Source organism: Antrostomus carolinensis, unplaced genomic scaffold (genome assembly GCF_000700745.2).
Source record: "Antrostomus carolinensis isolate BGI_N321 unplaced genomic scaffold, ASM70074v2 scaffold31373, whole genome shotgun sequence".
Taxonomy (NCBI): domain Eukaryota; kingdom Metazoa; phylum Chordata; class Aves; order Caprimulgiformes; family Caprimulgidae; genus Antrostomus; species Antrostomus carolinensis.
Window position 1 is genome coordinate 2,926 of NW_010306371.1, and position 13,234 is coordinate 16,159.

General features: G+C 51.6%; 1 protein-coding gene across 1 annotated transcript in view; it reads right to left on the bottom strand.

Moving 5' to 3' along the window:
• Positions 1 to 6,824: 6,824 nt before the first annotated feature.
• Positions 6,825 to 13,234, bottom strand: part of ARHGAP19 (Rho GTPase activating protein 19) — a 14,015-nt gene continuing 7,605 nt past the window's right edge. The window contains exons 4-12 of the mRNA XM_010165119.1: positions 12,869 to 13,078; positions 12,032 to 12,258; positions 11,436 to 11,522; positions 10,445 to 10,510; positions 9,523 to 9,711; positions 8,695 to 8,793; positions 8,028 to 8,120; positions 7,500 to 7,568; positions 6,825 to 6,993 (exon numbers count right to left, since the gene is read on the bottom strand). Coding sequence (XP_010163421.1) covers positions 6,937 to 6,993; positions 7,500 to 7,568; positions 8,028 to 8,120; positions 8,695 to 8,793; positions 9,523 to 9,711; positions 10,445 to 10,510; positions 11,436 to 11,522; positions 12,032 to 12,258; positions 12,869 to 13,078 — 1,097 coding nt within the window. The 3' untranslated portion in view covers positions 6,825 to 6,936. The remainder of the gene's footprint in view (positions 6,994 to 7,499; positions 7,569 to 8,027; positions 8,121 to 8,694; positions 8,794 to 9,522; positions 9,712 to 10,444; positions 10,511 to 11,435; positions 11,523 to 12,031; positions 12,259 to 12,868; positions 13,079 to 13,234) is intronic.

Consider the following 13,234-nt stretch of genomic DNA (forward strand, 5'->3'; position numbering starts at 1 on the left):
GGGCAAGCCCTATCTCGCTGGCCAACACTGCGAGCATCGCCCTGCAAACACTGCCAGCGTTGTCCTGCGAATATAGCCAGCGTCACCCTCTAGATACCAGCCTGCAAATGCTGCCAGCATCGCCCTGCAACTGCTGCCAGTGTTGCCCTGTGAACACCCCCAGCATCACCCTGCGAACGTGGCCAGCATCACCCTGCAAACACAGCCAGCGTCGCTCTGTGGATGTGGCCCCACTGCCTGCAGGAGAAGAGAGCAGCACCACTGCCTGGGGACCTTGCCACTGGGACTGAGTGAAGACAACAGCATCCACCAGGTCCTCCAGGATGATATAGGAAGCACTGAGGCTCCCAAGCAGGCGGATTTGGCCCCAGCCTTAAACAACAGGGACTGTCTGAGCAAGGGGAGCCCAGCCTGCCCTGCTGCCTCAAGCAATTGCAGAGCAGCAGGAGAGGGACAGTCCGCAAGGCGCTGCATCCCTTCTTCGTGGCACTGCATCCCTGCTTCGTGTCACAGCTGAGCAGAAGGGCTGAGCCCCTCACTCTGGGTTCCCAAAACCAGCTCTACCCCACAAGGAAAACAATTGTGTCGAGCAGCCCAGATACAGATGGGGAGATGCTGTTCCCAGCGCAGCTGGACACACCAACTGCCTGGGAGCTCTGCGGCATGGCGCAAGCTGGTTTGAATAAACCACAGGCGAGGAGGTGTTTGTGAAACGCCTCACACATGGAAATGCTATTGTTGGTGCAGCGTGGGATCGGGGACTCGGGGGTCCCCAGATGTAGCGATCATTCCCCATCCGCACAGCACATACTCACAGACTCTTCCCTGCTCACTGTGCCTGGAGCCACTCATTAACCCTCCTCAATGAAGATGCATTGGAGGGATAATTTACTGTTTAATAGACTAACTTTCCATTTGCTGTTGCCAAGCGCATCCAACATATTTCTCCACGGTGCTGTAACTGCTGCTCCTCTGCCATAAAAACCCTGCCTCCCAGTAGGAGCAGGTGGGGTTTCAGGATTCAGCTGATGACCTTGGCTATGTGGTGAGCAGAAACACTAAGCTTTGTTTTTGGAGGACAGGGCTTGTTCCTACCAACCCCTTCTGTCTTATTGCAATTCCCATTGCGCTGACAGCCCTGAGCTGGAAAACTATCTAACCTGAGAAACAAGGAGTGTCTCAGCCTGATGGATGAGGGAGGCAGTGGCTCTGTCCTGATTTTATTAATGAAGTTGCCCTGGGTGCAGATGAGCTTGCCTCTGCTCCATATTTATGGCTAGCTAGCGACCAGTCTCACACTGGGATGTAATCAATAAGCTGTGCATTCACTTGGGCTCATTGTGCAGCCACGGGTGACCTTTCTGGTCCCACAGTTGCGAGTGTGTGTCTCCACGTCCTCACTCTTCCTCCCCCAGCTCTTACAGAGTCACAAGCTACTAGAGGCTGGAAGAAAGATTCTGCAGAACATAGGACAGGTGGACTGGTGCCAGTTCCACTTTGCTTCCATCACCCACATTTCCACACCACAGAAGAGGCACTTTCAGGGTGCAGGTGCAGCAGTCCCAGAGACAGGCTACGAGGTCTGGCTCTGAAGGATGGCCAGAGGATACCAGTAGCCAAAAATAACTTGAAAAGGAAAAGGAAAACATTGAGCTTGCCTAATAGCTCTGCTTAGCCCCAGATGCAGGCAAGGACTCTCACTGGAGCTGCCTGCAGAGCTGATTTTTGTCCTTTGTAAGAGGGTAGCTCTCCCCAGCCTCTTCCCTCAGCCTCCTCTGTGCTCTTTATGTTCTTGTTCACCTTCCTGCTCTCTCTATGCCCCAGATGCAATCAGAGAGCAAGAACCAGGCATCTCCAAGCCTGCTCCCCCTCCACAGCACATCTGGCCCTGTAACCTCTAGTGCTGCGGGGTGGGCAGGGGGTCCCATCCCGCAGCGCGTGCTGCCAGCCCCCTCTTGTGCTGCTGCTGCAGAACGGCCTTGGAGAGGCACAATGGAGCCAGAGGCTTTTGTGCAAGAGGTTGCAGAGATCCCGCGCCCCTGGGGAGCAAGGCTCAGGCTTTGGAAGCGAAAAGGTTGGAAGAAACTAACCCTAAAACAGCCTTAGGCCAACATAGACACCCCCACATCATAGACGTGCATGTGCACCGTTACACAGCCACGATGGCCAAGGTGGGTTTGCATCTCCATACATCCCAGTTCTCTGCCCCAGCAGCACAGGAGCTGCATCCAGAAGCAGAGGATGAAGTAGAACCCAGTTCTCCTCTCTGGTGCAAAAAAGAGCCAGGCTTAAAATCATGTAAGGCACCCCATGGATTGGTAAATCCTCCCCAGCAGCAAGGCAGGGGAGGCCAGTTTGGCCTGGGAGAGGAGCCTGGTTTAATCCAGGAGAGATGGGACAGGGGAGGAGAGCACAGTAATGGCCACTGCAGCTGAGAGTCATCAGGGAAAGGAAAGCTCTCCTCCCCCTGACCCCAGCTGAAATCAGCCCCTCAAAGGCTGGGGGTGCTGGGTAGTATCTGAACGTCACCCCATGAGCTTCTCCTTGCATCAAGACACAGGAGAGCAGAAACAATCCTATCTATCACATTCCTTATGCATAGACACTTCCCAGGAACAAAGCCGGGCTGGAGCAGGATGGAGCTGGAGAGCTGGTGCCAGCAGAGATCTCGCCCTGGTCCACAGCACAAGTGGAAGGTCAGTGTGGGACCCAGCACAGAGATCTTGGCATCTACATGCCAGCACAATGTATGAGCTTCAGCACAAAACCCTCACTGGGGGGGGATGAGCAAACAGAACTAAACATGGTAATTTATTCACTCCGTGAAAAAATATTAGTTAATCCAAGCCAATGAGATTGTAAAGCCTGATAACTGGTCTGGCTGGTGCCAACATCTATCGCTAGCAGTACTCATGTTTTTTGTCTACACTGTTGCCTTAGGCAGTGAGATGCAGCAGCAGTATGACAGCTCCCAGCCACACATGATAATTTAACAGAGGAAAAAAAATATCTTATTTCAACTCCAAACCAGGGCAGAGCAGTTTAAAAAAAAAAAAAAAAAAATCAAGACAACTTGCAAAAATTGATTTAGACAGCAGTGACACTCTGCAGAACTTATTTGCAAGTCTGTGCTGTGCAATTTGAGATAAAAACTGTTTAATGAAATGAAGGATGAGCACTGCTTGTTTGCTTTGTAACACCACTGCTGTGCAGGAATACCAACAGGCCAAAGCAAACACCCTGAAAGCTGAGCGATCCCCCTCTAAATGTGTACCTTCACCCAGTGTTTGGTCCCAGTGACTGCTGCCCTTTCACTTGCAGCCAAGCGTAAGTGCTTGGGTTGTGACTCCAGGGGCTAAAAACTATTCATTTTTTAAACTCTGTAAGCCATATAAAGCTGTCACTTTGAATCACAGCTTATCAGGAAGGTGATATTTGGGTTTGCAGTGTTCAAAATAGCTATTGTGAGTTTTTGCATTCCTTTGTTCAACATTTTAAAGAACAGAAATGTCTGTCTGGACTCCCATGCCCACTTTCAAGTGCAGAGAGGCCCATCCCCTCCCGCTCCCCTAGCTCTGGGGAGTTGGGGTGCATCACCCGACTGTGGCCCCGGAGGAGAACGGGGCCCACTTGAAGCTCACCCTGCAGGAAGGCAGCGCTGGTTTCAAACATACTGTGCCACTTGCTTCTCCTGCTTGTTTTTCAATTGCATGGCGAGGATGTTAATGAGTGTCTGAGCCACGGCAGGCAAGCCCAGGGCATTTCAAACGTGTAAAAACTTCACAGAGAAATAATCTGCATAAAATCTGAGACGCCATTATTAAGAAGGAGGAAAAGAAAATGCAAGCAGAAACCATCCTCCCTCGGCAGCCAAGAGTGGCAAGAGAAGAATGGTTCTACTGAGAAAAATGTATTCATTTGATCCATTATTTATATAAAGTGCTCTTTGTAAACCTGATTTCCCATCACCCTGGATGACAGCAGGGGGAACAGGAAAAGAAGAGGTCCAACTTCATACCTCCGAGGGAAAGACAGTCCATCTGGGGATCATCCATCACAGCAGAATCCCAGAGAGAGAACACACCCCAGTGCCATGGGAGGCCAGTGCTGCCCCTGCAGGTGGGCAGCACCTCACCAAGCACCCGGGGTGGCAGCTCTGGGGTTCTAAGCAGACATTTCTCTCCTTTTGAAAGTGGATGCACCACCAAGCCCTCGCTGTCCCAATGAAACTGCTTAAGCCACTGAGCAAAACCACTAAAAATAAAAGCATTTAATATGGGGTTTTCACATGAACACACAGAAAGGCAGCAGTCTGAAACAGTACATACATAGCATATATAAATAAGGACAAAGATTAAAAATACTTTGGAAACGACAGACTCTGGGAACAGTTAGTGGCTGCTCTGGAAGGAAGCGTCCTCGGGAGTCATTGCACAGGGTAGACAAATGAGACACATTCAAGCATGACTAAAACTCCCCCTTGCTCGTCAGACAGTGTGAACACATTGGGACTGCAACAGCCAAGGACTGTTAACCACCACCATCCTCTGCACAGAGAGGACAGCCCAGGGCATCAAACCCCTCCTGGGACTGTCCTGTCTGGAGACTGCACCCACCGCTTTGGCAGGGAAGGCATCTGAGACATGCAGAACACTGGGCTGACGCCCCAGAAATAATTTTCCTTAGAGCTAAGCAAATCTCAGCTGTGACAGAAGCCAGACAGAGTCCCTGCACTAGAGCCATAGGTGAGGGAGGGACAGTGGAGAGCAGAGTTACATTCCTCTCATCTATGGGGGAGCAGTATATTTAGTCTTAGGAACAAGACTGCCTTGCCAAGCAGACACCCATACAGATATATATGCCCGAGTAAGCTAGGGACAATGGGGAGAGGAAGGATGGGATGGACAAATGATGCACCCAGCAACTGCCTCTGATGCAAGTAAGAGCAGAGGTAGCAGGATCCAACCCAGCTCTCCCTGCACTGCTGCTCAAGCTTTGCCTCTGCCTCATCTCTGTTTAGAGGCAAAGCCAAGACCCCCAGGTCTCTGCTAACAGTGGACTACAGATGCAGGGTAGAAGTGCAGTCAACAAAACACACTGTGCCCTTCAGAGTAGAGCACATAAACTGCTTCAGCCTCCAGAGGGAATGACTACAGACACATCCAAAAAGCACATACTACTACCACAGCAAACAGCCTCCGCCCTTCCTCACAGCATCCTCATCTGCTCAGTCCCCCAAGAACCAGAGCCCTTTCTTTGCTGCAACAGAGGCTCCTAACACCAGCAACTCTCAACTCACACATCTACAGTCCCACTACTCCCTACATTTTCAAGGCAGCTTCTCCAAATTGGGGTCAGACTGGGGACAGGAACCCCCAGTAAAGTACCAGGAATATCCCTTTAGACAGAGCAGCATGAGGCACATAGCTTTGTATCTCAAAAAAAAAAAAAAAAAAAAAAAAGTTAAAAAAAAGTGACAAGTTCCAGCTAAGCTGCACAGGGCTCCGATGCCCTGTTTTGACAGCTCTAGCCAGTCGGACTGAACTCCCTGCTCGCATCCCAATATTCACACCTCCTGCCATCAGTTGTCTCAGAAAGCTGTCAAGGACAGAGCTCTAACTCCTGCCAGCTGCTGGTTCTTAAAGATTAGAAGACAATTATAATTGGATTCCAGAGATTATTTGCTTCGCTGAGAAGGACTGAGAAGTGTTTAGATGGTTCCCTAGCTGATTAAATCTTTATTTCACAGTAGTGACCCTGTGTGTTTCCTACCCCAGAGTGCTTGCAGACAGGTACTTGGCAAGATTGGCTTACTGGAGCACTTTAGCTTAACAAGGCAGCTGACAGTGGCCAGCTGTGATGGGTGTTTATATTGTACCTAGATGGTTTCATCTCATTTCTGGAGCTCAGGCCAGAGCTGAACCCAGCTCCAGTCCTTTCCCCCAATTCAATGACTAATTATGCAGTTGTCCGAGCAGCCATCCAGGTATCTTGAGACAATGCCTATGGCACCATTTGCAGCAGATCACAACTGGCCAGAGCCCTCCCTCACCTCTCACACTGCAGATGCTGCACACACAGCTGACAGGCTCTGCCTGCCCCAGACACCCCAGCTTCCAAAATCTGAGCTGTCCTGCCCCAGACAGCCTTTGCCAGCCTCCCGCCCCACTCAGTTTAGCCTCCTTGGGTGAACACAAAGCAGAGACACTCCTTGCTCACCAGGCAGAGCTGTGCCATGGAAACACAAAGGCAATGAGCAAGGGCTGCCTCCAACTCAAGATGAAACAGAGCAATGAGTTTATTGGGGAAGCTGCTTTCACCCGGCCCCACTTGAAATTATGGCACCCAAAACCTCTCCTCTTCTCCCATGACCATCCTGTGCTCTGTACCATGTGTGAACTTCAGCCCTTTGAGGACAGCAGGGCAGAACAAAGACCAGAGGAAGCACAGTAGGCAATGGCTCCAGAGGAGGCCTGGAGGTAAGGTTAGCTGTCAGGATGTGGCTGAAAGTTGGAGTCCATCGTTCTCACTGCTAACAGAGGAGAGGGAGCAAAAACAAGCCAACATGTTAAAAACTCAGAGCAGAAAAGCCAAAAAATACAGCCTAGCAACACTGCAGAGAAAGCTGGGAGTGCAAACAGCCTCACAATGCACAGGGCTCTCCTTGTAAGCAAGCACTCCAGCTCTTCCCAGAGCCAGCAGATCAGACATGCTGCACAAGTTTTGGTTAGATAGTGGTTTGCCCCATAGTAGAATGGAATATAATTTATATACAGAAAGAAACAAGTCCCTGCAGTCTTTGCACAGGTCCAGTTTCAAGAGCGCTGCCACGTTGGCGAGGGTTGCTGTGAGCCTGCAGCCCTCCTCTCAGTGCAGCACATTATTCACAGCTTGCAAGGCTGGGCATTCCCCACCCGAGCGGTGGCGCGAGGCGACTCAGAGGGATGACGAATCCTTGGAAAGCAGGTGGGCTCGCATGCGTCTACAGGATTCCTGGAGCAGAGAATTAGAGCAACTGAATGCTTGAGACACAGAATGCCATGCAAGAAAATGTTGACATGCTGTCCTCCCCCTGCAAGGACTCCCCACTCGTGTCTGCCTCCCACATCTTTTACCAAAGCAGGGCACTAGACACAGGCAGTGAGCAGACAGGGACAAACACAGCACTTGGTCTTGGGCTGTACCTCTTGTCCCACGGCCACCCTGACAGGCTGTCAGCACTACCTTTCTCTATTAGCTTCTGAAGTTTCCCTCTGCTCCTGTGACAGCCAGCCTGCCAGCTCACAGCCAGAACAGCTGTACACACCTGCTCGGGTGAAACCCTTCAAGGCCCAGCTTCTACCCATGGCTTGGCACAGAGCAGGCTACTACAAGCCAGGGGACCAGGGCTGTCAGAGCCTTGCACACATGCCACTGCCTCAGCAGGTCTCAGAGCCCAGCAGGTGAGGTTCCCCACAGGAAAAGAATGGGGGGGGGTTGCGGGGGTGTGTTTGTCTCACCTCTTTCCGGCCTTCCAAAGATTTCAGCTTTGCTTGGGACATGTGAGCTGGAGATCCACATTTCTGTAACTGGACAAGAGAGAACAGGAATAGAGAGCTGGGGGATGAGCTGGCATCCACAGCCTCCCCCAGGAGCAGCCTGTACCACCGGAGAGCAGCTACCACCCAAATCCACTCTTGGTTTGTCCAAGCCATGGGACAGTCCTACAGGCAGCAGGCTCTGTACAACTTGTGGAGGAGGATGGCAGAGAGGTAAGGGGGCACAAGTGGATGCCCCAGGGCAGGAACGCAGCCAGAGGGACAAGACTGGAGCGGGGGCCCAGTGCTGCCACCCCTGTCCTGATGTTGCCCTTGCCTTCTTCCTCACAGCAGCTTCCTAAGACCTTATTTGATCATACAGAAGAAACTCTGAAACTTTATTTTGGGCAGAGAACAGCAAACAGCCCCACCAAGGACTGCTGAAATGAGTGCCCAAGTTGCACTCAAACTCCCCTCACACACTTCTCCATCAGCAGCTTCAGCTCTTACCAGGTGGACATTCTCTTTGCTGACTCGCTCAGGCTCTGGTGTGGCATCCCTGCTCCTTCTCTCCATCATAACTGGCGTCCCCAAAACTTTCCGCTGCCGTAAGAAGAGAGGGCTGTTGGCTAGTGCTTAGAGTGCAAAGTGAAAAAGAAAGGGAAGGAGCAAGATGCATTGCTGGTAAGCAGGTGGATGCTGGGAAAGAAAAAAGGAAGCCAAGCTGGGACAAAGATTGCAAAGCAGAACCACCTGAAATACCATGCCACTAGGCTGAGCCTGCCTGATTGTAAAGGGTCTGGGAGTTGATCTGAGGCCTGGCCAGGAGCCCAGCACGTCAGAAGCAGGTACATGCTGCTGTGGGGCAGCCTACAGTATGCTAACAGGCTAGACTACATGAGCTCCCTGTCAGTCCTCATCTCAGGAACTAACCAACCCTTCAGGAAGATGCACAGATCCTACAGCCATGCGTTTCTTAGATAATTACACTTTATACTAACAAGGCTTATTGCCACTGTGCTGCCTTCTCTGTCTCCAGTGGATCTGTGTTCTTCAGCAGGCAATACTTTGAACACTCCCTACCCTTTAAGGGCCTCATTCAAGCCAGGGCAAGGCAGAAGCAGAGAGCAACATCAGAAACTCACAGCAGAGACCAGGGGTCAGAGGCTGCCTTTACCTTAATGAGGCCACTGAAAGAGCGCGAGCGGGTGCGTCGTGGTGCTGGGGATGTGGGCACGTCAGAGCCAGGAGTGAGAGCTGTAGGATGCTTGTTAAACTAGGAGGAAACATGAGGGCAGTATGTTAGCACAGTTACTACACAGTTACACCAGTCTCTTGCTGCTGTGTGCTGCTCTACCAGCTGCCCTCTGCCTAGACCCCAGTTTAGCTCTTTTGCACCCCAAAATGGAACAGCAGCTCAGAACTGCAGGGATAAGAAAGCAGAGGAAGGCAACATCCCCCACCCAGGATTACAGGTAGTTTAGGTGTGAGGCTGCTTTGTGCTGGCTACCAGATTAGCCAAAAGCAGCACCCATTGGAGCAGAAAGGAGTTTGGGCAGGAGCTGGAGGCTGGCAGCCAGGACTGGTGCTGACCATGCCACCCAGTCTCTCTGGAGCAGTAAGTTGGCTTTGAACACTCATGGGACTGAGACACCAGTTTGTCCACTCCCTGCAGGCAAGATAGGACAAGACTTCTCCTTTTCTGAGGGAGGAAGCTCAACAAGGCCATGATCAGGACCAGGGAACTGCTGGCTGCCAAGTCCCTGGCTTAGAAAACAGAGCTCAAAGCACAGTTTGGTGCAGCAAGCTCCATTGTCAGACACATCCAGGACAGGCCTCTTCCTCTCCCGCCTTCTTACAGCTCTGGCCCTCACACAGCCCAAAGCCCACTCTCCCCAGCCTGCCCAGGATTAGGAGCAGCTCTCAAGAAAGCCCTGCCTTTAGCCCTGTGCCCAGGATTGTGCTGACAAGCACACCCCAAAGATATCTTTCCTCCCCACACTACCTGCCGGATAAGCTTCTTCTTCTTTGCAGAGTCAGGCATATTGTGGACATGGCGGAAGAGCTCCTTCAGTGCCTCCTCTGTGCGCTGCTGGGTCTCCTCCTGATGGCAAGTGTCCAGCCGGCTTCGCTTCTGAGACTTGAGGGGCTGCAGCTCCTTGGAGCCAGGAGATGTCAGCAAATCCAGGTCATCCTGGGAAAGTGGAGACAGCATTTTCTTGCCATGCTTTAATCCAAATGAGCCACCCATCTGAGCCAGGCTGGGAAGAGACTCATAAGGTGCCTCAGCCCCAGTGAATGCACAGGGCTGTGTTTTCCCTACCCCTCTGCAGCAGCACTGCACCAGCAGGCCCTGTGCCAGGAAGAGGTGACAGCAATACAAAGGTGACCCCACTGCTTCTTCCCTCCCCTCCCAGATGCCAGCTGCAGAAGTCCTTCCAGGCTTGAGAAGGGTCAATGCAGCTCCTTGCAGTGCATCTTCCCTCTTCTGCAGCTATATTAGGCAGGGAAACATTTGCTGGCAAGACAGAGACAAATCTTGCCCCAGTGGCAGCAAGTAGCCTTTATCCCAGCCCCTCTTCCAAGCAGCCTGGCCACGGCAGCAGGTGTGTCCGTCTGTTTGGAAGGCACAACCCCATGAAGGAGCAAGTGCTGCATGTACTGGGCACAGGGAGCAGGTTTGCTGCTAAACAGAGGCTGGTAGCTTGCCCTGTGCTTTTGATTAACAGATGCTTCAACTCTGCCCAATTTCCCTAATGCAGCCACCTGCACCACCACACCATATGGTTCCCTCACTCCTGCTCTCTGACAGATCCCTCTTTCGTGACTTAGTTTGTTTTCAGCTTCTTTCACTCACAAGGATCCCTTCACAGTATCACAGCCTCTGCCCTTCCACGGAAGGCAGGGGCTGTATTTGCTGACCTTACCTTTGATGTGTGGGCTCTGGATCCCAGGTAGTGCAGCCTGGCACACTCCCGGATGTACGCTGGGGCCTGGGAAGATGAGCAGAGAAAATGCCACGTGTATGTTTAGAGTATTTGGCCCTGGGGCAAGAGTGGCCCCAGCAAGAGCTGCTCTTCAACCATACCGCACGCAAGCCCTTTCCATCAAGGCTCAACCGTTAAGGGCAGACAATGGGGTTTCACATTGTCCCTCTTCAGTTTCCCTTTGATGCAGGCAACCATCACAAGTGGAACACAGAGTAAAAGCAGGGTTCCACAGGAACCTTTTCCAAGCAATTCCCCCAGCTCTGAGCTGGCTAAACAGGGGACTGACAAACAGGGCAGAAGGGGAGCTTTCCATAGGAGGACTCTCTGCAGAGAGAAGATGCCTACAGTGACCAGGAAGGCCCTGAGAAGTCAAGAGACAACCTGTTGCAGAAACAGTTCCTTGGGGGAACTTGCAGGCAGCCCCACATTCCTGACCACACCCCACTTTGAGCTAGACAGAGGCCCAACTCTGTGCCTGTAACAGTATTGACAGTCACTTCCAGAGAAGTTCAGAAGAAAATGACCTGCTGTATTAGGGATCCAGCTCTTGGCAGTACTCATCCAGGACAAGCTCCCTCAGTTTCCTTACCCTGCCAGAAGCAGAGAGGAGCCCGGTCACTCTCCACCCCAAGGAACCTGGTTTCCCCACTGAGCAGCGGGTGCTGGGTTCCAGCAGAGGGTGGTGTTACACTGCACCGTGCTTCTGACCTGCCCAGGCAAAGCCACCTCCAGGGCTGTCTTCCTCCTCCTGGGCTGCCAGCCCAGCAAAGACCTCCTCCCTAGTCACTAGAGGAACAGTTTCTTGTAGAAATCCTCCTTCTCCTACCGAAGGAGAGAGCGCACAAAATATACACCCGACACCTGGGATCTGTCTGGAAAAAGGGAAAAAAAAAGGGCCAGGGAGAGCAAGACCCCAAAGTGCACTTACCTTGAAGAGTTTCTGAGAGTGTTTGATCATGAAGGTCACTCCATTGTTTAGCTTTGTGATATTCTCCTGAAGGTCATTTGCTGTCACCTGTCAAGGAGACAAAGCCAAAGGCACAGCAGTTAGAAGGGGAGGAGGAAGGGTCTTTGCTGCTCTTGCTGTCTCTGCGACACAGACACACAGTGCCTCAGGAGGAGACATGCTCTGGGGAGATAGAGGGGCAGAGCTCACAGAGCCAAAGCTGCTCTGAGAAGAAAACTAGACAGCTCTGGGGCCAAACAGTTCACCAGTAGCACAAGAACCCTTGCAGAGAGATCTGCAAGGTTTGTCTTGACTTATCATTCTTAAAAGAAGCAGGACTGTGCCCTGCTTTCAATTTTACTGAAAAAGATGAAGCATCAGTTGCAAATGAGACCTATGACAGGTCTGGGCTGCATGGACTGAGTCCTGCCAGGAAGCTCCAACTCACCATCCCAGCCTCCAACCCTCACTGTACCAATACTTAATCTTCCCATCTTGGCTCTTCCCCTGTAGGCCTGCCAAGCCTCTGCTTCCTAACTCACACTATTCCCACCCGCAGGTACTGAGGCATCGCTCACATTTCTGGGCCATAGGATGTGGGGCGCAAACATGAGGGCAAGATTGTGGGCAGACATCTTGTTCTTGTCCTGCTTCTTGGCGGTCTGGTAGAGCAAGTCCAGCAGCAGTTTGAGCAGACTGCGGTTGGGCGCGGGAAGGATCAAAAACAGCAGCTGGAGGGCTTCAATTTGGCGCTCTTTGTCTGGAGTGCTGGTCTTATTCCCCTTCTCATCAAACAGCGTCAAGTCTGCCAAATCACAAGGCAGAACATGGAACATGAAGGACATCCATTACCTTCCCTAACAGCAGGCTTACTGCAATCAGTTACCCTTCCCTCTTCACATGCAGATCTCCTTCAAACTCCTGCACAGTTCTTGGCAGGAGTCTGTCTCTGTCTCTCTCCCCTCAGCTCCCCACCTGATGTATTAATCTGCAGTACTCTTCCCACAAGACAACACAGTTGCTAAGAGTTGTGATGGATCAAAGGTAAGACAGAGGAAGTTCACATAAGGTAGTTCAGTAACAGTTATTAAGTACATAGAAACCACACCTCGCTCAGGAGACCCTCAGACTTAAAACAGATGGAGACCCAGGTTACAGGAGTGGGCTCTACTCCTGTAGATATCTGTATATTGATGGAGAGAGAAGATTGGGCTAGATAGACTGGGCCTGATTCCTTAGGATTTTCAGTTCCAGTCTTTACATCATTAGGCTGAGGTGGCAGGAAGATTCATTTCTTACTCTGCTTTTAAGGATTACACTTCTGCAGCCCAGCATGCAGCTCTGGAGCATTACCAGCTTTCTAGGAGGCTGGCTCCATTCCTTCTGCTCTTGACTGCCTCTTGTTGATCACTCACCTGCAATTTTGAGGTGGGCATGGAAATGCTTGTGTGTCAGCAGCGGCTCTGGTAATTCACCCAGGAACACTTTAAGCAGGGTGGCCACATCATTGGAATGAAACTCCCCAGAGTCCAGGTCAATATCTGTACCACTGTTCAGAGCATCCTTTAGGATCTGTTGCCTGATGCTGTTGCCTGGCACCCGAAACAAGCCTTCTGCTCTTAGATCTGCTTGGCAGAGGGGAGAAAAAAAGGCCACTGATTAATCAGAGGCTGATTCTCATCTTCTTACTAAAGCAGTTCCCTCCCCTTTCCAAAGCCTGGCAGCAAACCTCAGTGAGCTGCATTCAGAGACATGACTTCAAGCTGGCTCCCATCAGCAGG